General features: G+C 44.9%; 1 protein-coding gene across 1 annotated transcript in view; it reads right to left on the reverse strand.

Moving 5' to 3' along the window:
- Usp46 (ubiquitin specific peptidase 46) overlaps nucleotides 1-26765 on the reverse strand; it is a 75733-nt gene that overhangs the window by 9359 nt on the left and 39609 nt on the right. Inside the window, exons 5-7 of the mRNA XM_052735816.1 lie at nucleotides 12758-12834; nucleotides 2556-2639; nucleotides 12-141 (exon numbers count right to left, since the gene is read on the reverse strand). Of these exons, the coding sequence (XP_052591776.1) occupies nucleotides 12-141; nucleotides 2556-2639; nucleotides 12758-12834 (291 nt within the window). The remainder of the gene's footprint in view (nucleotides 1-11; nucleotides 142-2555; nucleotides 2640-12757; nucleotides 12835-26765) is intronic.

The following is a 26765-nucleotide window of genomic DNA, read 5'->3' on the forward strand; positions in this document are numbered from 1 at the left end:
TGGAGGTGTTGAAGAGGCCGGAGCTCCAGAGGGAAGACCACCCGGTAAGACAGTTTGGTGTGTACCTGTGCAGCTTGCTCCATGTACTTGAACCTCTTTAGGTGCAGGGCCAGAATCATGGGCAGCTTTTTTACCCTCATCCTAAGAAAGCGAGAAAGGGGAAAACCATTTGTGGCCAATGCCCATTAGAGGAAGAAAACACACTATTGCCTATACAAACAAGAGCAGGAGGGGTCCGGCAAGTATCCAGACTTCTCACTAGCAGAAAGGGTGTGCTTGTCTACAGAGACTAGTACATCCTGCATCCTTGGCTAACCCAAGTAGAGAAAAGCACAACCATGTGGTCATCATGGCAGACATTCTCTCGTTGTGCCTCTGCCTGCAGAATAGAATGTATGTGGACAGTCCACTCCCTAGTACGTGGACAGGAGGGCTGAGAAATTAAGAAAAGGAAGCTGGGAAAAGGAGCAGGCAAAAATGATCCAGACAGAACTTCAGGTGCTAAGGACCAGCAGAAGGAAGTTTCTGGCACATACCTGGGCATCAGACACCACGGGTGCCAGGTCCATGCCCACTCCTCTCTCTGTGCCACATGGGTCCCCTACTATGGTTCTCACCCTCAGTGGTTATAAAGTGCAGGCGTTACCTAAGGGCCATTTTCACAAACTAAACTCCAAGGTCCTGGTTACATTAGTAAATTGGGGGGGGTAGGAGGGTATGGTCAAGTTTGAACAAGGCTTCTTCCCATGTTGAAGCCTCCACATAGAACAGTGCGTTGAAGGTTTTGAGAAATACTGCCCTGGAGGAACTGTTCTGGTCCCAACCTTACATAAACAGTTCTTCCGCCTACTACCTGACCATGAATTAACATTCCTGGGTAAACTGTCACACAGTAACAGCTTGGGTAGGTAACATGTGAGAGAAAGTGAGAAAAGCACCCAGTTCTTCTCCTGAAACCCACACCTCTACCCCCACTGATGAATGTGCTGAATTAGCCGTGACAAACGCTGCGGACCTGTGCACAGTTTAGTATGTATTGTTTGAAAGGAACCGATTCTAAGAGGATATTTACTGAGGTATCTACTAAGGTAAAAAGCCCTCTTCACAAAAATAAAATAAAAGCATCACTAGAGACAGACGTGATGGCACAGGCCTTATAATCCCAATGCTTGGAGGGAGGTGGAGATAGGAAGCGGGCATGTTCTAGACCAGCCTGGGCCACACAGTCAGACCCTGCCTGCCTCATAAAAATAAATTAGTAGAAAAACAATAATTATATGAAACCTGCATATTTCCCAGGAGCATATGTCATTTCAATACATGAAACCTCCAAGGTTGAAGAGAAAATACCTTCACAACACACAGATACCCAGGCTGCCTGAGGCAGAGTCCATGTCCACTAACGTAGACTACTGGCTGCTTGTTACAGGGGTTGGCCTTCTATGCTGATGCCATGAGGAAAGATATGCCTAGGTAGTGTGGAGGGTGAGGGGGCTAGGCACCATTGAGTATCTATGAAATCTCTAAAACAAACAAGATAAACTTTTCCCAAGTAGGCGTTCACAGGAAGATTAAACTTTCAAGTTTCTTGGCTTCTGGGATAAGATAACGGGGACCAACTAATTAGTTCAGAATGTCCAAGAGCTGTAGCTGGCAGGTACTGGTTAAAAAAAAAAAAGATGGATTTTTGTTTTGGTTTGGTTTTTTTGTTTTTTTGAGACAGTGTTTCTTTGTGTATCCCTGGCTTTCTGACTTTCTTAACACAGGTTCCTCCAACTGAGGTGTCCTTGCCTCACACAACAGATTATTTTTAAATCTCTGGCTGTAAATAAGGGAGCCAAGGTCTAGCCAAAAGCAGCAATGCTGTGTACACTGTGTGTTAGGCATGATGCAAAGTACCTTATATTTTTATCTTTAATCCTAAGGGCCTAGTGAGTACATCGGAGCCCCTCTTGCGTGCCAGCACAGGAGCTGGCACACAGTAACACTTGGTCTTTGGTGAGGGTTCAAAGAACGGGCAAACAGACAAACGGCAGCTTCCCCAGGACAGCGCTCCTATCCAGGTTTCCCCGATGAGGAAGGTTCCTGACTCCCAGGCTCTGTGAAGCTGAGATCCTAGACCCACGGAGCCCTCCGGCCGGGAGGCACCCCCCTAACCCTCCCCACCCGACCCCTTAGCCCCTCCCCCTCCCTTAGCCCCTCCCCCTAATCTTCCCCCCCTCCCTTAGCCCCTATCCCCTCCCTTAGCCCCTCCTCCTAACCCTTCCCACTAGACCCCCCCCCTTAGCCCCCTCCCCCTAACCCTCCCCACCCGACCCCTTAGCCCCTCCCCCTCCCTTGGCCCCTCCCCTCCCTTAGCCCCTCCCCCTAATCGTCCCCCCCTCCCTTAGCCCCTCCCCCTAGCCCTCCCCACCCGACCCCCCCTTAGCCCCTCCCCCTAGCCCTCCCCCACCCCGACCCCCCTTAGCCCCGCCCCCTAACCCTCCCCCACCCAACCCCCCTTAGCCCCCTCCCCCTAGCCCTCCCCACCCGACCCCCCTTAGCCCTTCACGCACCTCTTCTGAGCCTCCTGTTTGCTGCAGCATGTTTCACAATAATATTTTTGTTCACTACATAGTGTTTCTGTGTTGCTGAAGTCTCTGTAGAGAAAAATATTTTCACCTCTTAAAAAAAAGCCCAGACATACTTAATACACCACATTTACACCCCTCCATTACCTGAAGGGTAATTTCCCAGTGAAAGTGGAGAAAACAGTAATCACAAAAAAGCCTTCTGAAGGCTGGGACCGCTCTGCCATTAGAACACGTCTATGGGACAGACTCTGGCTTCTCCATGAGAGGTCTGCAAACACAGCTTGCTCTAAGCCAGACGTGTTGGCCACACCTCTAACCCCAGCACTCAGGCTTAGGCTAAGGCAGGAGGGTGGGGAGTTTAAAGCCAGCCTAAGCTACACTGTGAGTTCAAAAGCGGCCCCCGTCCCCAAACAAAAACAAAACAAAATTTTATCGAAGGACACCCAGACAGATACAAACTAGAGTTTCTAACAGACTCGGGAGGGGGGAAAGTCAGTATTTAATAATAATAACAATATCTGTAAGTTAGATAAATACCACCGATGGCAAAAGCCTACTCTTAGACCCTGATGTCCCAAAAAAGGCAATCATAAAATCCAAAGTGGTATTTTTCTATAGTAACTTAAAAACGGCATCTCGGAGGTTCCACGTTTCAAAGATCAGAACGATACACAACTGTCCTGACTTTCAGCTGAGAGAACCCTAAGAAGGGTCCAGGGGTATGGCTCAGTGGTGGAGTTCTTGCCTGGCACATGCCAGAGGCCCTGGGTTCCATCCGTAGAGCTGTATAAACTGGGTGTGGTGCATTCCTATAATCTTTACACTAGGGAGGTGGAAGCGGATGGATCAGGGTTCCAGGTCACCCACCACCTAGTGAGTCTAAGGCCAGCCTGGGCTACATAAGACACACACACACACACACACACACACACACACACACACACACACACACCATACACACACACATACACACACACATACACATACACCACACACACATACACACACACACATACACCACACACACATACACACACATACACCACACACACACATACACACATACACACACATACACACACACACACACACATACACCACACACATACACACACATATACACATACACCACACACACACATACACACACATACACACACACACCACACACACATACACCACACACACACACATACACACATACACACACATACACACATACACACATACACACACATACACACACATACACCACACACACATGCACACACACATACACACACACATACACACATACACATACCATACACACACCACACACACACACACACCACACAAACACACACACATACACCACACACACACATACACCACACACACACATACACCACACACACACATACACCACACACACACACATACACACACACACTACACACACATACACACACATACACCACACACACATACACACACATACACCACACACACACATACACACACATACACCACACACACACATACACCACACACACATACACACACACATACACCACACACACATACACACACACATACACACATACACACCACACACACACCACACACACACACACACCACACACACACCACACACACATACACCACACACACACACACACCACACACACATACACCACACACACACACATACACACACATACACCACACACACACACACACCACACACATACACACATACACCACACACACACACATACACACATACACACACACACCACACACACACATATACCACACACACACATACACACCACACACACACACACCCCACACACACATACACCACACACACACACACACATACACCACACAGACACACAGACACACACACAAGCAGTGATGACCTTCCACCCCACCCCCTGCTCTCCCACACGCCCCAGGATAAGCACGCTAGTCCACTGCCTTTTTAAAACAAAGGCCATTGTGGCTGTGCTGGTACAATCTCATCAGAAGGTTCTGCTTGCTACTTAGAGCTTTCCCTTTCTACATGTCACAGCCTTTCATTCTTTTTCTGTGGCCGGCTTCAAAAGGCTAAAAACAACATCTAGAATATACTGTCCTGCAGTTTTGAAAAGGCCTGTTGACACTTCCTTCTTCACAGACACCCCATCCCGGGTGGGGTGGGGGGCAGCAGAATGATCAGGTTTTACTAAAGAGAAAATGGTGTTAATGATCTATCACTTACAAAGAGCACATCAAAAGAAAGCCATTATCCATTTGCTAAATTCCCAGATAGGTGCTAGGTCCTGGGGATTTGGAGAATGACTACGCTCATACAGAGACAAGTGCAAAAGAGCCAACAGATGTAGCTTAGTCACAACCACTAGAGGTGATTCGCCTGCCTAAGATCTCCTCTCCTAAAGTTTCCTCCTGCACTCAGGAGAAACAGTCCAACTCCCACACCACAGGCCCTGGGCACCAGACCCTACTAATCGGACCCTGTCTCCTCTACTCTGCAGGCCCTGGGCACCAGACCCTACTAATTGGACCCTGTCTCCTCTACTCTGCAGGCCCTGGGCACCAGACCCTACTAATCAGGCCCTGCGCACGAGGACACACACACATATGCACAGAGGCCAGAGAGGGCATTGGCTATCCTCCTCTATCACTTTCCTTATCTTCCTTTGAGGCAGGTTCTCTACCCAAACCTGAGGCTCATGTTTTCTCAGCTAGTCCTGAGATCCGACCATTATCCTGCCTCTAAACACCTCAGAACTGTGGTTACCTCCATGCACAAGATGCTGGATCCTGAACTCTGAGACGCTGTATCCACACAGTGAGCACTCTTAACAGAGCAGGGAGAGACCTTGTCTATTTTGCTCACTGGTAGATATCCAGCCTGACCCTGCTGAATGAATGAATGAATGAATGAATGAATAAAAATGAACAAAGACAGATAGAAGAATGAAGTCCATGGGGGAAAGCAGAGAGAAAAGAGAAAATAAACGTGTACTGGAATAATCAAGGTATTTTTCTAAGAGGCAATGTCCACGTCAAGTTCTCACAAAAGGAAGTGTGTCAGGGAGACACAGATGTAAGGCACAGCATGGGGGTGTGCGGGAGGGTCACAGCTGCAGGGAGCAGCTCAGCCTCAGGGGTTACTAAGAAGCCCGTGTGGCCCCTACAGCTCAGTGGCTCCTGAACACAGGAGAGACAGAGGCAGACCGTGTTTCTGAGAGCTGCCGCTGCTGCTGCTGCTTTCAACAGCTCTACAGAGAAAGGCTTGGGAGAGGTCGGGCGATAAGGAGACCCTTGACAGGCAATCATGACGAACCTTCAGATTTCAAGTCCTCAGTGAGCAATCAGACTCAAAGGCCGCTGAATGAAGACCTCACGGAGCAACCGCTGTGGAATTTTGTTTGCGATCGTTTCCTTGATCAGAACAATCAAGGAAAGCATAGCAAAGAGCAAGGAACCAAACACATTTGCATCTTAAAAACTAAACATTCTTTGTAGGTGGAGATAGAATAAAAACACAGCCAGAAGCTCTCCCTGATTGAGCATCCCAAACACATCTCAACATCCCAAACACATCTAGTCCCATGCAGTTAGACAATGGCTACCCAACTTGTATTAATTTGAAGGCCCAGTTTAAAAAGGCCACCATCCTCCCCAGGCTCAGCTGCTCAGAAGCACAAAGCCACACTAAGAATCATGAGTGCTGTCTTGACAGTGAACCTGGAAAAACGGACAGAGAAGGTAGGCCATGAGGGGCCGGCCCAGCAGTCACGGAAGCGGAGCAGCTCTGTGAGTTCACACTGGTGGTTAGAACTTGGTGCTGTCCGCCTGTCAGTGCAGTGCTCGGGCACTTAGACAAGGAGGTTCAAGAGTTCAAGGCCAGCCTGGAATGCATAAGGAGATCAAGATCAAAATAATAATAAAGTGAGCAAGAAAGGTTGGGGAAGTTTCCGAAGGCCACGTTAAAATAGGCAGGAGGCAACAAAGAGATCTCTTTAGAACTCAGGATAAAATTTCTGATGCACAGAGAAGGCTGGGGAAGGACACAGTGCTCTGTGTTGCTTTAAAAAGGGTCGTAATAGCAATCAAACATTATTTTAAGATTCACCATGGGAACAAATCTAATAAGAAATGCATGCCTTTATAAAGAAACTTGAAAGCTTCAAGGAGACATACCCAGCCTGAATAAGTGGAGGAAAACTGTTCTTAGATGGGAAGGTTTTCCCATGTTGCAGAGAGCTAGCATGCCCAACTAATGTACAGACTTTTTATAGTTTCAATTAAAATGTTTTTTTTAAATAAAGTTTTTTTTTTTTTTTTTTTTTTTTTGGTTTTTCGAGACAGGGTTTCTCTGTGTAGCTTTGCGCCTTTCCTGGGACTCACTTGGTAGCCCAGGCTGGCCTCGAACTCACAGAGATCCGCCTGGCTCTGCCTCCCGAGTGCTGGGATTAAAGGCATGCGCCACCACCTCCCGGCTAAATAAAGTTTTATTACGCTTATTTTCCATTATGTGTGTATATATGTATGTGGGCATGCATATGGGGAGGTCAGAGGACAACTTTGGGGAACTGGCTTTCTGCTTCCATCATGTGGGACCTGGATGGACCTTGAACTCAGGTCTCGAAGCTTGGCAGCAAGCACCTTTCCCCACTGAGCCATCTTCCCAGCCCTCAATTAAAATCTTAATCTAGCCAATAAAATAGAACCAACTGATTTAGAAGAGAAAATTCTTTTTTTTAATTGAAAATCCATGTTACAACTCTAATCCTAATGTTCCCTCCCCGTCTTCTCCTAGACCCAACCAACCCCACCCCACCTTCTTTCTCTCTTTAGAAAACAAACAAATAAATGAACAAACCAGAATTTAAAAAAAAAAGAAAAGAAAAAAGTACAGAAACACACACATACGACATACAGACATACTCAAAAAACAACAAAAAAAACCCCCTCAGAAACCATACTATACATGCAAAAGACCAGTAAGATTAAAAAACAGCAACACAAACCCTGCCCAAATAAAGCAACATAAGCCAAAAAAAATCTACAAAAATGCCATTGACTTTGTTTGCTGTTTTCTGTTGTCCACCCTTAAGAAGTTTGTATATCCAGTGAGACTCCATTGGAGAAAAGCAATTTTTCCTCTGCACGTGGTTGTCAATTGGAGATAGCTTCTTGGTTAGGGTGGGAGCTCACGTCCACTCCCCCCTCTCAGGGCTGGGGAGGAGAAACTTCTTAGGCAACGCCTCTGATGAGCTTCATGACATCGCAGGAGAAGCGCACTGGGGTAAACTATGTGTGTGGCTGCTCCTGCAAGCGGTCGTGGGTTATGACAGGGCCAGGCTGTGCCCGTCTCTCCAGGGATGAGGGGTCAACACACACCTGTAACCCACGCTCCCTAGTGCTGGGAAGCTTTGTTCAGGGATCTAGGACGATGCTCCCCCTTTCCCACCAGGATCACCAGAATCCCAGCGTCACCAAGGTTCTTAATGTGCTCTATGCCTCTAGTTTTGTTAATATCTTAGGTGATTCTGCTACATGCCCCAAAGTGTGAGAACCACTAACTTGAATGTTAAAGAAACAAGAAAGAAGGAGGGGAATGGAGAGACAGAGGGACGGAAGAAGGACATACACTATGGAAATCAGTATAGAGGGTCCTCAAAAACAAATAAACAAATAAAATAAAATAAAATAAATGACCCAGCTTACCACTACTGGATTCCTACTTGGAGGCCTTCTAAGTCAGCATACCTCAGAGACAACACATATATCCATGCCAACCAATACCTTATTCACAATGCACAGAAACAGCCCAACACCACAGAGACACTTGGACATCCGTGCTGATTGCTACCCGATTCACAAGAGGTAGAACCATCCTAGATGTCTATCGACAGATGAACGAATTAAAAAAAAAATGTGGGCCGGGTGGTGGTGGCGCACGGAAGGCAGAGCCAGGCGGATCTCTGTGAGTTCGAGGCCAGCCTGGGCTACCAAGTGAGTCCCAGGAAAGGCGCAAAGCTACACAGAGAAACCCTGTCTCGGAAAAAAAAAAAAAATGTGGTACATATATATAATAGACTTCTATTTCGACATAAATAAGAATGAAATCATGATGTACAGGAAAATGAATGGAACTGGGCATCACTATGTTAAGTGAAATAAGCCGGATTCAGAAAGTGAAGTTTTCCATATATGGAATTTGTGTGTGTGTGTGTGTGTGTGTGTGTGTGTGTGTGTGTGTGTGTGTGAGAGAGAGAGAGAGAGAGAGAGAGAGAGAGAGAGAGAGAGAGAGAGAGAGAGAGAGAGAGACTTGAAAGGAGCGCTAACGGAAGGGAGGCAGGAGGGAGGTGACAGAAGAGACGAGATAGATGTGACGTGAAAGCAGAAGGGCCATGTGAAGAGAGAAGGGAAGGAACCAAGAAGAGAGAGCAGGGAGAGGCGACAAGGGCCGTGGGGATAACTAAATAAGAACAAATTATGTCTGAAAATGCCACAATGAAACACATTACTTTGGAACCTAACTTTAAAAAAATCAATTAAAAAAAGAAAGAAATCCGTGAGTGTCACATCCCAGGAAATTCGATATGTCCCTAATGACCAAACCTAAAACAAAGGTCAGCAAGATAAAAGAACACACGACAAGCAGTAAGAGTAACAGGGTGTGTAAACTCAGGACATAAATTAGTTTCTCAAAGCAGGTAGAAACAGGATTCCTGCAGATCAGCTTTCACAGGGAGAGCGTGCAGAGAGATTCAAAGGGCGCTGGGACACCTGGTCGACCTCCTGGCCAGGAGAGGATTTCAGGTGAGAGGAAGAGCGGAGAAAGTCCTTTTAAACCTGAGCTCTTAGAGGCCAAGTCTGGGTTCTGTGAAGAGCCGCAGGGAGAGGCAAGGGCACTCAAGGGGAAGAGAAAAAAACACCAGAAAGGCTTTGGAAGGACAGTCAGGACAAATGGAACACGGGCTAAGCCTTTGCCTGAGGGCATCGCTGAGCTTTTCAAGGGGGCAGTGGGGAAAGGGGGGGCGGTGGGGGAGGGGGGGGGGGGGCGGTGGGGGGAGGGGGGGCTCACCCTTTTTCTTAGAGTCCCCAGTCACAGGCTGCTCACCCTGCCTAGACGCTGAGGTCTGAAGTCTGAGCCTTTGGCTCAGATGACAGTGTCGATCTGTGGCTTCTCTCCGGATTTTACTGTTACTTATACCATGTCTCTGGGACAAAAGTTCAGTAAGGCTACTCTGGAGTCTGTCACCCAAAGCCCTTCTGGAAGGTGAGGGCTGGGCACTTACTTCAGATCCCAAGATTTCAGCTTGAGTCCTGAACAGTCATTCAAATAAATGAAAGACGGGAACAGCGCGGCATAAAATGGTAATGCAGGGATGTCAAAGAGCTAACTGACACACAGATAAAATGAATACAATCCAAACTGAGTCCTGGAGGCCCATGCCTTTGTCCTTCCTTCTCCCAACTCAAAGACTTTAATTACTATTTATCATTTATTCATTTACCTATTTGAGTCCTGGTTATTGTGGAACTCACTATGTATACCAGACTGGCCTTGAATTTACAAAAACTGACCTGCCTCTGCTTCCCAAGTGCTGAAATTAAAGGTGTGCAACACTGCAACCATCTTAATCCAAAACAAAAAACAACAACAACAAAAAACTAGCTAATGGATCTGCTGGTGTTATCCACCTGTGGATCTCTCGTACTTCCGACAGAAGGGGTGGAAGCTGGGGCGCCGTCACAGAGCCCTCGATGGTGAAGGATGTAGGTGAGCCAGCCAAGATCTAATTTGGGGGTGTTATAAAGTGCTGGAGTACTTATCAGGAATGCTGGTCTGAACTGCCCATTCCGTTAGGAATCTGATGGATTGAAAAGGCCAGTTTGGGAGCTATGATGGTTCATCTCCCTTGACAACTTGCATGGCGTTAGGGGCACTTAGGAAACATGTTTCTAGGGGTAGCTGTGGGGGTGTTTCCAGAGAGCAGAACTGGGAACGAATGGCCCACACTGATGTAGACAGCATCATCGCATGCACTGGGGTCTAGGACTGAATAAAAACAGGAAGAAGCGGGGTGGGGGGGGAGGTGAGCTGAATGTGAGCATTCACCTGTTTCCTAACTGTGGACGCGGTGTGACCGGCTGCCCCGTGATCCTGCCACGCCCTCCCCACTGTGATCCACTGTACCCTCAAACTGTGAGACAAAAATCAACTCTTCTCCCCTTCAGTTCCCATTTGCCAAACATCTTATCACAGTAATGAGAAAAGTAACTGACTGAAGAGATACTGCACGCTCCCCCATCCCAGCTCTGCCATTTCCAACAGCCTCAACCTTGCCTTTACTGGGGAAACTGGACCGACACTCACATTCCTCCCTGGAAACAGAAACCTGTGTTTCAGTTCTCCACTCAGCACTTAATCTGCCAGGTTCCAATGCTACATCTACTATTGCTATCTGCCTTCAAACGGCCCAGGAACTCCCCCACGAGGTATACAAAGCAGCAGTACCTCTTCAAATCCAAATTTCTACCAAGCAAGGAAATGGGCAATGTCCTCCCCCCCACCCCAAAGGATCAATGTTGGGACAACTTTCTCTTTTTCCAGCCAGGTACATCGGGCATCCACTCACTACAGTCATCAAGCTCTGGGGGACTACAAAGATGGTCTGTTTTTACAGGAATGTTGAGAACCCAGCCTCTTCACAGAACCAAGCTGGAGGAAGGCCAGCCTACAGAGCAGATTGCAAACTCTCCTTGCTTGCTCCTCGCTGAGAGTGAAGAGGAGAGAAAGGTAGTGGGCGGTGTCAGGCCCCTGGGCAATACAAAAGCTATCTGCTCCCAGGTCAAAACAGCCTACCACACTCCAGGTGAACCAAGAACCCCCTCCCAGCAAGCTCCTCTCTCCTGATTCTTACTAATGCAAACCAACAAAGCCTTGTTATAATACTATAAGACGTCCACACCCTGTGGCATCTCTACATTGGGGAAGCCCGCCCCTTACCTCTCAGTCTACATTAGCACCTTCACCCTCAGCCACTCTAGAGGGCAGTCTTATTCCCTCAATGCACTGAGGGTCATCTGTGTAGTCCCACTTGACTGGAAGTGGCCAGGTCTTTAGGCTTTAGAGCTTGGTCATTTTTGACATTCATTCCTGTAGCCTGTGTCTAGGACAGGCCTAGGAAAATTATAAGCACCTATTTCCTTATTTAAAGGAGTGGGGGTCTTTGTAACAATTCTAAGCACAGTTTCTTTTCTTTAAAAAGATTTATTTAACAAACAATAAGAATAACAGTGTGGGTAAACTCAGAACATAAATTGAGTTTCTCAAAACAGGTAGAAACAGGATTCCTAAAGATCATCTTTCACACGGAGAGAGCTCTGAGTGATTCAAAGGGCGCTCGGACACCTGGCTGACCTCCTGGCCAGGAGAGGATTTCAAGTGAGAAATGGATGTAGCTATGGAGGCCACAAGCACTGGATCCCCGCAAAGCTGGAATTACATGCAGTTGGGCATTGCCTGACGTGGGGGCTGAGAACTGAATTCAGGTCCTCTGGGAGAACAGTGTGACCACAGAACTACTTAGCCATCTCTCCAGCCTCTCTGAACACATTTTCAATGCACAAGTGAATATGTTCTATCTACAGTAATCCTAGGTGCATAGTGTTAAACTCTGGCTCGTTACTGCCTCTCAACACTAAGGAGAGAGCTCTACGGAATATTGAAACAATGCAGAATTCCATCCTAGTTCTCAAAACACACAAAATTAACCTAAAAGGTTACCTTAGAGAACGAGTAATGATTGGCATCTGTATCATTTATTAACTAATTACGTGAATATGTGTTAGAGACCGACAGAAGATGCATACGTGCACATAGATGCATGCACACACACACAGAGCCAAAACATAGATCTGTATTAACGATTACAGTTTTAGTTTTAACTACAGTGTCTAGTTACTTCCACCTGATCCTCTCTCTGCTCCATAAGACCCTTCTCCAGACTCTGTGTGTTTACTTTTAATCTCTTGGAGAAGAAATATCAAGTAATAAGAATACACTGGTTTAAAGCAAGATTTCATCTTGAAGAAATGTGAGATTGGATTTCCTGTATGTGTTCACTGGCCAGGTCAAAAGCTCAAACCCCAGCCAGAACATAAGCGGTTACCTCAAACAGTGAGTGATGGAGGTGTTCTGCTCCACATCAACAGAGAGGTCAAGAAAATCTTCATCTTTGCTACTCACCTGAAGCAAAAAAAAAGGGGGGGTTAGGTATACAGCGGACATGGCCCTTAAAACTTTGAGCATTTACAGGTGACCTGACATGTGCCAGCAGTAAAGGTCACATGTGGTTCTGACTGCTCAGCAAACCAGTTACTTCAGCACATCCCAACCAATCCCAGATTTCCAATTCAACTTCATCCCTTTCATAATTCTGATTCAAAACCTAGTAACTGAAACTCAACCAGGTTTCTCTTCCTCTCCAGCGATGTTGCTCATTGTTCTGATAAGCATCTATGGAGCCCATGCTGACAGAAGATGGGGACAGAAAAAGGACAAGCAATAAGAAGCCTCCATCCAGATGGTGGCCCTTCACCAAGTTCAGTCCGTTGACGTCACTCCCTTCCTCCAGCACCCTGTCAAGCCCTGTGGGACCAGGGAACTGGATTGTCATGCTAATTCCCATCGAGCTGTCCTCCGAAAGTGGTCACCATGTGGAGAATCCTGTGCTGTCATCCCTGAGCTGGTCACACAGCCCATCATGACAAGGGCCACTCTCAGGCAAACTAGCTCACTGGTTCTGGTTGCTCCTCAGGATGTCACATGTCTGTCAAAGCTCACCAAGTAACTGCTTAGCCTCCACTCACTCAACAACAACCCTGAGGTTTTACAGTTTTGCTGGTGGCGTGGGAGGAAAGAGCTGACCCAGCCACAAACTTGAAATGTTCAGTCAACTATGGTAAAACAAAGATCACATTCATGTAAAAGAGCAACTACTCTGTAACCACAGATTCTAGAAAGGGAAATGACCTAGAGAAGTACTCAAAGTTGCAGACACGCTCTCTGATACTATTATGGGTAAACATAAAAATGGGGTTGCTCCTGTTGCCTATGAAGTGGATGAATTGAAGCCATTACTTAGACTCTCTATACCTCAATTTCTTCGGTGGGCTAGGAAGGACACCATCTAAGACTATATTGTAAGGTATATAATATATGCAAGAGCTTTAACAAGTAACTGTTTAGGGCTGGTTCGTGGAACATTCTTATCCCAGGAGTTGGCAGACAGAGGCAGGTGGATCTCTGTGAGTCTGAATCTGCATAGCAAGTTCCAGACTGGCCAGGGTTATATAGAATCCTAACAAACAAAAAGCTGGATGTAGTGGTGCATGCCTTTAATCCCACCCTTTAGGAGGCAGAGTTTGAGGCCAGGCTGGTCTACATAGAGAATTCCAGAGCAGCCAAAGCATTCAGTAAATGGAGGAGAGGTAAAATGTTTAATGGCTTAAAATGTTCACAGAGCTAGAAATGGTTTGCTACATGGCAGTTATACTAAATGAAAAAAGTAGGCTACACAATTCTGTTCACTAACTCTAAGACTGTTTAAAAGGTATGGACAGCCTTTCTGGCTCCCTGTCACCTGCTTTAACTGTGTAGAGCATTTACCCCTGCTGTGGTGGAAGCCATCCTAGTGTGTGTGTGTGTGTGTGTGTGTGTGTGTGTGTGTGTGTGTGTGTGTGTGTGTGTGTGTGTATGAGAGAGAGAGAGATTTTGAGACAGTGATTCACTATGCAGTCAAGCCTGGCCCCGAGAGTGCCGGGATTCTAGAGGATTGTAGACAGGCAGCCATGCACCAGAGCACCCAGCTCTTTCCCCTTTCTTGAATCCGAGTGCAGCCCTGTAACTTTGGCCAGGGGAGACGTTAGAAGGCACATTATAAGCAGAGGCTTGGACACACATTGCTAAAACTGCTTTCCCTTTTTTAAAAATTCATTTTATTTTATGTGTATGAGTGTTTCGCCTACATGTTTTTCTGTGCATTCCATGTGTTTCTGGTGCCTGCACAGACTAACAGAAGGGGCCGGGTCCCGGGAACTAGAGTTATAAACAGTTGTAACCCACCATGTGGGTTCTGGGAATCGAACCTGGGTCCTCTGGAAAAAAAAAAAAGCAGCCAGTGCTCTTAACTGCTGAATCGTCTCTCCAGCACCGTGAAACTGCTTTCTTGTACTTCTGCCATCACCATCAGAATGCTAAACCCAGGAGCTGTGTGTTGGTGGCACATGCCTTTAATCCCAGTATTTGGGAGGCAGAGGCAGGCAGATTTCTGTGAGTTCAAGGACAGCCTGGGCTACAGAGTGAATTCTAGGACAGCCTGGGCTACACAGAGAAACTTTTTCTTGAAGAAAAAAAAAAAAAAAGAATGCTAAGCCCAGGCTGACCCTGCATTCAGGAAGAAAGCGGAAGACCCCAGGAATTGGGTCTCAACTCTGACACTCATCTAAAGTAAAGCCCCCAGCCAACTTATGACACAGGAATAAGCCAGCTTCAGCCAAGTCCAAACCTAAATCAGTTGACCCTAAGCTAACACGTATTACAGGAGTTATACTAACACTTGATGGTTGCACTCCAGCCTCAGAGCTAGAGGGTACTGATAGCAAACAACAGAGGATTGATAGTACCACAAGACATTACATATTTCCTATTTTCCTTACTAAAGCTCGAAAGGTTGGCTTTGATGGTAACTAAGATTCTAGTTTATTAACATGCTTCCAAAAAGCTATAAATCGCTGCAGGTAATTATATACTCAGGTAACCATCCATGAGAAGGAGGCCTCGAAAGGTGTTAGAGAATGAATATAGACAATACCTTCCTGAAGGAAGAGTTGTACAGAGTGACAGATAGAAAGGGGTCATTGGTCGCTATCTTTGCCTGGGTGTCTGTTGGGCAAAATGCAGTCTTTCTGGTCTGGGGGTGAGGAGACTTGAATCTAAGAAATCATGTTCACCAGAAAGGAGCAAATCTGACTGACCACTGAGCTCCACATGCACAGAGCACCTTCAATGCACTCAGCAGACCCAGTATTCAAACTGCCACCCAACAGGCAGAATTTCTGGTTTCAGTCCAAGATAAAAAACTAAGGAAAACTAATATTCATTGAAGAAGGATAACAGAATCCAGAATCTCTGCAACTTAATGTCTCAGGGTTCTTGACAAGACCCAAGCTTACAGCACACAAAGAGATGGGAAAATGGAAGACATTCTAAGACAAGGAAAAACAGACCGAGACCAACCCTGGGATGACCCAATGTTAGGATTAGCAGCCGAGGATTTTAAAGAGAAACCCCTCTAAACTCAATCCCCAATACCATGGGAAGAAAGGAGAAAAAGAAAACCAACAAAGACATTGTTATATCCATCTTCAGCAAAATAAAAGAAAACACACTTGTGGCAGGGCATGGTGGCACACGCCTTTAACTCAGCACTTGGGAGGCAGAGGCAGGAGGCCCTCTATGAATTCAAGGACAGCCTGGTCTACACATCTTTCTAGGCCAACCAGGGTTATACAGTGAGACCTTGTCTTGAAAACAAAGATAAAAGTGAGTTCCAGGACAGCCAGGACTACCCAGAGAAATCCTGTCTCAAAAATAAAGAAAGAGAGAGAGAGAGGAAGGAAGAAAGATGCTTGTAATAAATTTAAAAAGGAATCAGGTGGTGGCGCACACCTTTAACCCCAGGACTCAGGAGGCAGAGGCAGACAGATCTCTGTGGGTTTGAAGTCAGCCTGGTTTACAGAGAGAGTTCCAGAATGACCAGAACTACATAATAAAAGAGATTCTGTCTAAAATAAAAAAATAAAAAATAAATAAAAAAACAAGGGGGTGAGGCAGACTAGAGGGAAAACAAAACAACAAAATATAAATCACAGACATTTATAGACCTGAAAAATAAACAGGATGAATCTCCAGCAAACTGGATATTGAGGGAAAGGGTTATATGAACTTGACCTATCAATGGGAATTCTGCAGTCGTAGATAAAGGAGAAGGATTAACAAATGTTCAGGGCCTTTGGAACGACTATACAGACAGCCAGAACCCTAGAAGAGGGCAGAAAGAGAACTAAGCAGAAAAACTATCTGAGAAATAATGACTGAACAGTGTCTTGGTTTGATGAAATGTATACATATAAATAAATTCAAGAAACTCAACAATCACCAAGCGAGACCAGAAACAAAGAATGCCTGTCAAGAAATATCAAAGACCAATTGTCGGGATCCAAAGACAAAGAGCAAGTTATAAGTATACAGAAGGAAAAAAGAAACATCGCATACAGGACAATGATTCAAGCAGTAGTTGAGGTTTCACCCACGGAGGTCAGAAGACAGTGAAACACCACCTTTAACATGCCCAAAGAAGCCTTATCAATGCAGAATCTTTACATGTCACAAATAAAACCTTCAAGAGCAGAGGCAAAAAGAAGAGAATTCTTTTGTTGTTGTTTTGTTTTGTTTTGTTTGTTTATTTGTTTGTTTGTTTTTTGAGACAGGGTTTCTGTGTAGCCCTGGCTTTCCTGGAACTTGCTCTGTAGACCAGACCACAGACTCAGAGATTGGCCAGCCTGATACTAGTGGTGATGGTGGCAACAGTCATCATGATGGTATTGGTGGTGGTGGTGATGATGGTGGTGGTGGTGGTGGTGATGATGTGATGGTGGTGATGATGGTGATGATGATGATGATGATGATGATGGTGGTGGTGATGGTAGTGATGGTGATGATGATGATGGTGGTGGTGATGGTGATGATGATGATGATGATGATGATGGTGGTGGTGATGGTAGTGATGGTGATGATGATGATGGTGGTGGTGATAGTAGTGATGGTAATGATGATGATGATGGTGGTGATGATGGTACCGCTTATAGTTAAAGGCGGATTTGCACTTTAAACATGCATATTCATAGACAGAAGAGCAGGGACCATCTTTTGTAAGTGCTCTTCTTAGTACCTGACATCATTTCCAGTGTGCAACAGGTACCCAATAAATACATACTACATGAATTACTCGACTGAAGAAAAACTGAAGAAATAGAAAGAGAGCTAAATCAGTGGCCTCTCAGAGGCAGAGACATGGATCATTTTCCTTTTGTTTCATATTTCCCTCTTTACATTAGCCCACAAATACTATATATTTAAACTGGTAAAGCACTCTCTTAACTGAAACAGCCCTTCCCTGGGAGAAGATAAAAGGATTATGGCCAAGTGGAATCACACCAAAATTCTGCAGGCTGGGGTACAGAGAGGCAGGGAAAGACAATATTCTGTGGGACTGGATGCAAATCTTTTCTGTTTGACAGCTGCGGGAGAAAGGTGGAATCTCATTAAGAAACTGAAGAAAGTTGCTGACCGTTCTCAGTTCTGAATGCAAAGAGCTCCCAGGATGAGAGTGATAATGTTCTGCTTAGTAAGTCAGTCCTGGGGGAAGCAGGGGTGGGGGGATGGGGAGGGTACCAAAGCCTGACACACCTTCCCATCTGGACTTTTCTCTGTCCCAGCCCCAGGAAGTCCCAGTCCAAGTGAGGCACGGTAAAAATAAATAAATAAATAAATAAATAAATAAATAAATAAATAAATAAATAGATAAATAAATAAATAAATAAAACTACACTGTGGAGGTGTTTAAAATTTTGACAAGGAGGGGCTGTTCAGCTTTTTGGTCGGGTGTGGTTGGAGGGTTTTTTTTTTTGAGGGGAGGAAGGGTTCTCTTCTTCAAGCAAGCTGCCAGGAAAGCATATTCTTCCCCCACAAGGAACTGGTCTAAGGGAAAATACAGCTTGTCTCCAAGGAAACACATCACTAAGAAATTCCAACACTCTCAGCATGAACAGCCGACAGCCGCTTCTCCTTTCTTCCCTTAAGTCTGAGCCCGGTGTCCTCCCCCCTCACACCGCCCCCCCCCCCCAAAAAAAAACCCTCACCTTTAAAAAGAGGAGAAAGAGACCCTATTTGTTCAGTTTTAAATATCTATAATTCAATAAACAGAAGAAATCAGTCTATTGGCCATACACATATATCATGAACAAGTGAGGTCATCTTTAAACGTGCTTCTAGCTCCCCTGATTCCGGGGTTAGTGGGAAAGGTGACAGCTCATTAGGTCTCTGCCACGATGACATTGCCCTGGCTGGTACCCAAGGTTGGAAAGGCGAAGGCAGCTCCTGCTCCCGTCTGAAGGCTTGGCCTCCCTCCTGCCTCAGCCCCCATCTGTGGAGCTCTCAGAAGCTTGGCCGGAGTACTATGGACCTCTGCACACTAGGCAGTAAGAGCTCCAGACTCAGTACTGCTAATAAAACAGGTCTTTGCACATTAGTTTGGCTCCAGCAGCAAATATAAATATGTCGTACTGCCACTGAGAAGCTCTGAAAAGCCACGGATGTGCAAGGCAAAAAACTCAGCCCAACATAAAAAGAGGAGGAATTCAAATAAACAACAGCAAGATTAACCTCCAACCGGCCTAATAAATCTTAGGAGGCAAACAAAGGAATAACCAAGGGAATGGTTAGTGGAAAAATCCTGAAATCTCAAATCCAGAAGTGCCTTTGTCAAGGTTATGTGGACAAGGGAGCCCTGATTACCCCTTGAAATAGCCCCTCCACAGCAGAGGAGAGCATTTGCCTCCATAAGTCCTTCATTTGACTTCTGCACTGCAATCCCAGGAAACGCTTTGCCAAGAGAGACCTGGCAGAAAATCAGCCATTGTTTCGGAACTTGAAGACTGACACAGAGGTTTCCCACAGTTGGAGGAACAAGGGGCTGGGGTAGGGACAAAGGTGCCCTCCAGGCTAATTTGCTACTCGGTATCTAGGGTTGTTTCACCCACTGTGAGATTTCACAAGGGGAGCTTTGGCAATTCTGATTTTAGTGAGTGCACAGCCTGCCCTAGGACAGTCCTCAAAGGGGGTTCTCAAAGGAAAGTTAGATCCTTAGGGCTCACAAGATGCTGTATGAAACCTAGTCCTGTACTTCGACAGCAGGAAAAGCCCACAGGCCATGCACTTTCTTAGAAAGTCCAAGGCTTTCTAACAAGTAGGGCTGGCTAAAAATGGAATGCATCCTTGGGAGATTGGCTTCCCTGCCTCTGGCCAGGGTCCAGTGGATGATGGTGACCAACTGGCTGGGACATCACAGAAGACACCCGGGCACTGGTAAAACAAGGATTAGATGTTTCCTAAGAGTCTGTCCAGTTCTGGGATCTAAGAAAATAGAGGGGACTATCCAAGTAACCAGAGAAAGAAAAATAAATAAACCTATATATACTCTTGTCTCAAATGATTTATCAATGGGGGGGATGTCTTTTTTTAAAGTTTGTTCTATCTGGATTTTGAATGTTGTGCCACAAAGAAATGATAAGTATTTGAAACAGTGGATACACTAATTATTCAGATTTGCTTTATATAATGTACACAGTTTCAAAGCATCATGTTGTAGTACAATTTATATAGCATTATATATCACTTTAAAATAATAATAAATAAACATGTAGGTTTTTAATTTTGTTTCCACTTTTATTATTCTTTTATGCTGCACAGGTGTTTTGCAAGCATGTCTGGCTGTGCATCACGTTCATACTTGGTGCCCACAGAAGCCAGAAAGGGGCTTCAGATCCACTAGAACTGGAGTTACAGACAGTTGTGAGTCACCATGTAGTTGCTTAGACTCAAACCCAGGTCCTTGGCAAGAGTAGTAAGTACTCTTAATCTCTAAGCCATCTCTCCAGCCCTTGTTTATTTTTATTTTGAGTGTTTTGCCTACATGGATGTAAGTATACTGTGTGCATACAGTGCCCAACGAGGACAGAAGAGGGCATTAGATTCCCCTAGAACTGGAGCTACAGATGGTTGTGAGCAGCCATGTGGGTGCTGGAACCAAACCTGAGTCTTCTGCCAGAGCAGCTGGTGTTCTTAGCTGCTGAACATCTCTCAAGCCCCAGTAGGAACGTTCAAAATCAATTTTAAAAGACTGTTTCTATCCTCCAGAAAGACACACTTGTAGACTATAAAATATAAACAGTTGGAATCCCATTATACAATGTTTCCATATAATTAAAGAATTGGGGTGGAATCTTTGTATACAGGTTCCTGTCTGGGCCTTTGGGAAATAAGGCTATGTAGTAACTTCTACAGCATGAGCACTTAGTGCAATATTTGTTCTGTTCGTAGATTTTTTTTTAAGCTATAAATATGACGGAGGCTATTATCAGAGTCATCCTGAAAATCCACACCGAATACTGCCAGGGTCGGGTTACAACCTCAGAGGAGGAGCCAGGTTGCAGATGAGGTGCAGGCTTCCCAGCAGCAACTACACAGCACAATGCCACACTGCTCTGCTTTCTGCCTCTTAAGCACATAGAATAGTCTGTGCTTCCTTCCCAGGGTTTTGTGATCACAGTTATATAACCAGTTATTCCTCTTGGCCTTGGGATCTGGTTCTATGGCAGAAACACAGAGCAAGCACTGTATCCGGGTCTTAGTTTTACACAGCAGTGTGTGCCGGAAAGACATTCGCTGGCTATAAGAACACTTACCCAGCCACTCAAAGGTGATATTAGAGGAGGGGCTGAAGGGCTAAGAGTGCTCTCACACATGCTGAGGAGGCGGCTCACTGGGTAACAGCACTTTCTCGCAAGCATGAAGACCTCTGTTCAGAACTCTAGCGGCTGCACAAGAAGCAGGCACAGGCAGCCATGCATGCCCACAATGCCACACTAAGTGATCACTGCAGCTTGCTAGCCGCCAGCCTGGGGGAGAACCAACAAGCTCTTGGCTCAGTAAGAGACTCTGTCTCCAGAGACCAAGACACAATGCAACAGAGGAAGACATCTGACATCCTCCTCTGGTCTCCGTAAGTGCCCATACACGCCTGGCTGCGCACACATGCAAACACACATGTATACACACATGTATACACACATGCATACACACATGTATACACTAATACAAAAAAAAAAAGAAAGAAATAGAATGCTCATAAAGGGTGGAAACTGGTATAACATCTTGGGGACTGGACACATTCTAATGATATCAATGATAAACATATCACAATCTGCCATCTCATAAATCTATTTTCATGAGACAGAGTATAAATTCATAGGGAATTTTGGATTCTATGGCTAGATTTTATGTATCATAAGATCCATGGCAGCACTGTTCACAGTTGCCCCAAAGTAAAAATAACCACATAGCCATCAACCATAAAGTAGGTTAATAAACCATGACATTCGTGCACTAAGTCACCACATGGCAGTGATAAAGAATGAAGTATCCTGCGGTGATACAGTGAATCTTACCAGGGATCCTAACCAAAGGAACCAAGACACAAAAGGCCACGTGGCCGTTCATATAAACAACAACAGGCCAAACTGGACCAGGAATCTGAAGAGTGCCAAGAGAAGTCCTGGCGGACATGCAGAGGAGAAAGATGTCAGAATGATTGCAAACTCTTCCATAGAAAAGCGATTTTGCAAATAATGCCAATTCTCAAAACACACAAGCACACTACGAGAAAGGAAAAGTCCAAGTCAATTTCACTAAAAACTAGTGGCAAAACGTTAAACAAACCATCACATCTTAAAATCCGAGATGTACCTAAGAGACAACGAGCAAGCTCGGTTACTACGAGAACACGAAGCAGGGTTCTCCTGAGTAAATCTACCAAGCTCACTCCCATCACTTTAGAAACCATCGACTTTTTACCTAGTACACCTGAAGAGGTGCATGTGCAGCAATTCTATGCCTGAGGGGATACCCTAGAGAGAAGTTCACACACACACACACACACACACACACACGATGTGGATGAGAAGGTTTCCAGCAATGTTGGTCTCAGAAAAACCTAAACACCAGACATATCATCAAAGAATGGAAAAATAAGCTGTGGTATACTCCGAAATAAAATGCTACACAACAGTAAAAAACAATGGACCACACTATATACAAACAGATACTGAATCACAAAAGCATGAGAAAAACAAACCAGAAGACTATAGTATATGACTTCACACACACACACACACACACACACACACACACACACACACACACACACACACACAAGCATAAATGTGCAGAATTAAGTACGTGTCTAGGAATAAACATGCAGAAATATTATATCTAAAACTTCAAAGCAGGGGGCTGGAGATTTGGCTCTCAGTTAAGGGCACTCGCTGCTTTTCTCAAGGACCCAAGTTCATTTCCACAGCACCCACGTCAGGCAGCTCACCGTCTCTAACTCCAGCTCCACGGGCTTAGATGCCTCAGGCCTCCATGGGCACTTGCACCCACATGCAGACACACACACCTACACATAACTAAAAATAATAAACACTCTTAAAAACTGCAAAGCAAGTACTGGTAATATATAAAACAGAAAATAAGGACGAACTCGAAGGTATCGGTGAGAATAGGAGAAAAATGAAATTTCACAGAAGCTGAGGGTGACAGGGTATGGGCAACGCTCTATTTCTAACTCTACGTGTTGGTGACATGGGCAAGTTTTTGTTTTAAAAATGCTGCTCCAAAACCAGCTTTCTCCAGCAGAGTGTCACTGTGCATATCAGTCACACTCTAGCGTAGGTCCCACACCCAGGAGTGGTTGGCCAACACAAATCGGACACCATGGAGTTTTATGGGCTTTTTGTTTCCTCTTGGTTTTGTTTTGTTCTGTTGTTTTTTATTTATTTATTTATTCTTTTTTTTTTTTGTCTTATTGGCTTCTTGCTCATTTTGATTTTCAGTTTTTGGTTAGTTTTGTTTTGTTTCAGGAGAGAGCAAGAAAGAACATGAAGCTGGGTGAATAGAGAGATGGGAATGGTCTGGGAGAAGTTGGGGGAGTGGGAAAAATGATCAAAATATATTGTGTGGGAAAAGAATTAGATAAAATAAAATGCTGCCCCAAGCCTTCCTTTGCAAGTGAGTCTTTTGGTACGCATGGGCAAACGTCTTTTCAGAAACAGATCTCCTAGGTAATTGCTGGCATTTTATTGTAAAAGTTAGGTAAATGAGGAGCCAGCGAGATGGCTTGGGGGAGGGACATAGTAAAGGCTCTTGCTACCAAACCTGATGACCCGCATGGTAGAAGGAGAGAACTGACATCTGAAAGCTGTCCTCTGACCTGCCACCACCACCTTGACACCTGCATGCACGCGCGCGCACACACACACACACACACACACACACACACACACACACACACATGCACACACAAATGTAATTTAAAATTTTTTAATTAGGTAAATAACACCACAAAGATATTTTCAAAATGTAGGAAATACTACAGGACAAACAACCTGATTTCTCAAAACAAATTAATCACAAGAGGGGAAGGAGGGTGGGGATAAATTATAGATTAACACACATACTGCTATATGGATCGTAGATTAACCAACTTTTGCCCTGGGAAGATGGCTCAGTGATTATTCACTTGCTGTGTAAGCAGAAGGACTCGGAATTGGAATTCCCAGAACCCACTTAAAGGCTGAGTGCTCATGGTAACCCACTTATAACTCTTGCCTTGAAAACAAAAGAAAGGGGATCCCCAAAGCAAGCTGGTTCCAGAGATCAGCTGGATCAGTGAGCTCTGGGTTTGACTAAGAGACCCTTCCTCAGTGAGCTCTGAGTTTGACTAAGAGACCCTTCCTTGGTGAGCTCTGAGCTTGACTGAGAGACCCTTCCTGAAGGAATGAGGTGGAAGCGTGATGGAAGGTGATTCTAACATTGTTTAGGCCTCCACATGCATGTGCACTCACATGCACTGACCCCTCCAACACACATACCCACACACATAACACACACACATGAAAATGGAAATGAAAATATATAATTAACCCACTGCTACAAGAACAGGACATAGTCAGACTTCAACACTGAGTGAATAATGGTGAAATTATTTTGAGGTGTGAAAATGGTACTGCGCTTTAAAAAAGACTTACCTTTGAATGATATATACAGATAATAAACTAAGTACAAGCGAAATGATCTCTGGGATTTGCTTAAAAAATAAACCACGTTGAGAGAAGAGAGGTGTGGACAGAGAGAAAATGAAGATGAACCAAAGAGTTAGCAGTCATCAATCCTAGATATCTCTCTCTCTCTCTCTCTCTCTCTCTCTCTCTCTCTCTCTCTCTCTCTCTCTCTCTCTCTGTCACACACACACACACACACATACACACACACACACACACACACACACACACACACACACAAAATGCACTGCACTTTTCTCTATTTTCACATCCACTTGAACTTTACTGAAAAAGAAAAAGTAAAAAGGGATAGAAAAGAGGGAGGGGAAGAAGTAAGGTAGAGATCCAGGTAAATAGGTTTGTGTCAAAAATACCTTGGTGGTTACATTTGCAAATGTTCAAGTGTTGATCTCTAGACTAATATAATCACTTTTTTTTTTTTTAGAAAATGCCATAAATTTTTCATCTCTGGATGGGAAGAATACTTGCAATTTTCAGTCTTCTTTTGACTTATCTATGTTTTCTAACCATTTCTATGAGGAAACGAATCAAAATCTTGATTGGCGTAGTATTGAAAAAGACATTGAAAGGATTGTCAAAGATCCAAGGCCTCTTGCCCCTCTTGATACTTAGGTGTGAGTCTACATATCTTAGCTGTTTAAGGATCACAACCTGCAAAGGGCTGTTGTGACCCCCCCAATACTGTCATTGACTTTCCACTCAGGAAAGCTACTGTCTGTGGAAATGGAGCCTTTGGTTACACACATGTGTGGGAGACCCGCTCCCACATTTATGATCAGGGAACTCTTGAGTAGGGAGAAGTGAGAAAGATTTAGATAGAAATATAGTGGGGAGAGAGAGAGACAGAAAGACAGGACAGCCTTGGATGGGCCTGGATCCTTATCCACCAGCCCCTTCTGTCTCTTCTAAAGGGCTTTTTAAAGGCATGTCAAGGGGTGGAGCCAAAGACACAGCCAGTGCAGACCATTCCAAATACCTGGTGACCACACACATGGTCAAGTCATCCTCTAATGCAGCCCTGCTGAGTAAAGCAAGCTCGGATCTCACTAGGAACCTTTGTGGGCCTCCACACTTGTGGATGAGAGAGCTTGCTTTCTCTGTCTCCACCAGACAAGCACCCACATCAGAACCCAATCAAGCTGGCCTCCTGACCTCAGTCCTCCTGCCTCCAGAACTGTGAGGAGTAAACCTTTACTATTCGGGGGCTCGATTCTTAAACTGTGGATTGTGACCCCCACATGAGTTCACCTAACTAAATGTGAGAGCTGCAGAAAATGTAGCAATGAAAAGTTTCTGAACATACAATGGCCAGAATTAAGCAAAATCAAACACATAGTGAACCTGAGGTGTTTCTGCTGGCCCTCGCCTCTGTTGCCCTGAGATTTCACTGCAATTTTGGTCCTGCACAAACAACATACTCATTTAGCACTGTGCATGTCATCTCACTGATGCCAATGAACATTGCCCAAAGCACGTGGGCTCAGATCTGAGACTATTGTACTCCACGAACTGCAGTGTTGTACTGCACAAAGTTTCTGCTCTCATAAAAACAGTGGTTGAATTATAGAAAACAAAGTCTTTTTTATACTTTTCTGCAATCATTCCTCAGCATGTAAGTATTAAATTAGTATATGTTTGGATTGTGTTAGAATGTTTGATTTTAAAAAAATCAAACTTTTTTTTTTTAAAGTTGCTGACTTGAGCTTCTTTTAAATATTGTTAAATGGGGACTGGAGAGGTGGCTTAGTGGCCAGGAGTGCTGTGTGTTCTGAACACAACACTGCTCTTGTCCAGGACCTGGATTTGTGTTCCGACACATACACAGGGCAGCTTACAACCACCGAAAACTCCAGTACCTGGGGCTCCAACACCCCATTCTGTCCTCCAAGGGCATCTACATGAATGTGGTACACATAAGCTTATACAGGCATATACACGTACACATAAAAAATACATACATATCTTTCAAAAGCAAAAATAAAAAAAATTGCTAAATTAATTTTTTCTTAGGATTAGGATAGAATTTCCAACACGATATGAAATGGTCCTAAACATATTTCTGTCATTTTTTTTCCTTTGTGTTTATGTGAAGCAGTGTTCTCCACGCTGCTGATTATAAAATCAAAATATTGATCA

The sequence above is a fragment of the Peromyscus californicus genome, unplaced genomic scaffold, assembly GCF_007827085.1.
Source record: "Peromyscus californicus insignis strain IS unplaced genomic scaffold, ASM782708v3 Scaffold_13__1_contigs__length_99412109, whole genome shotgun sequence".
Taxonomy (NCBI): Eukaryota; Metazoa; Chordata; class Mammalia; order Rodentia; family Cricetidae; genus Peromyscus; species Peromyscus californicus.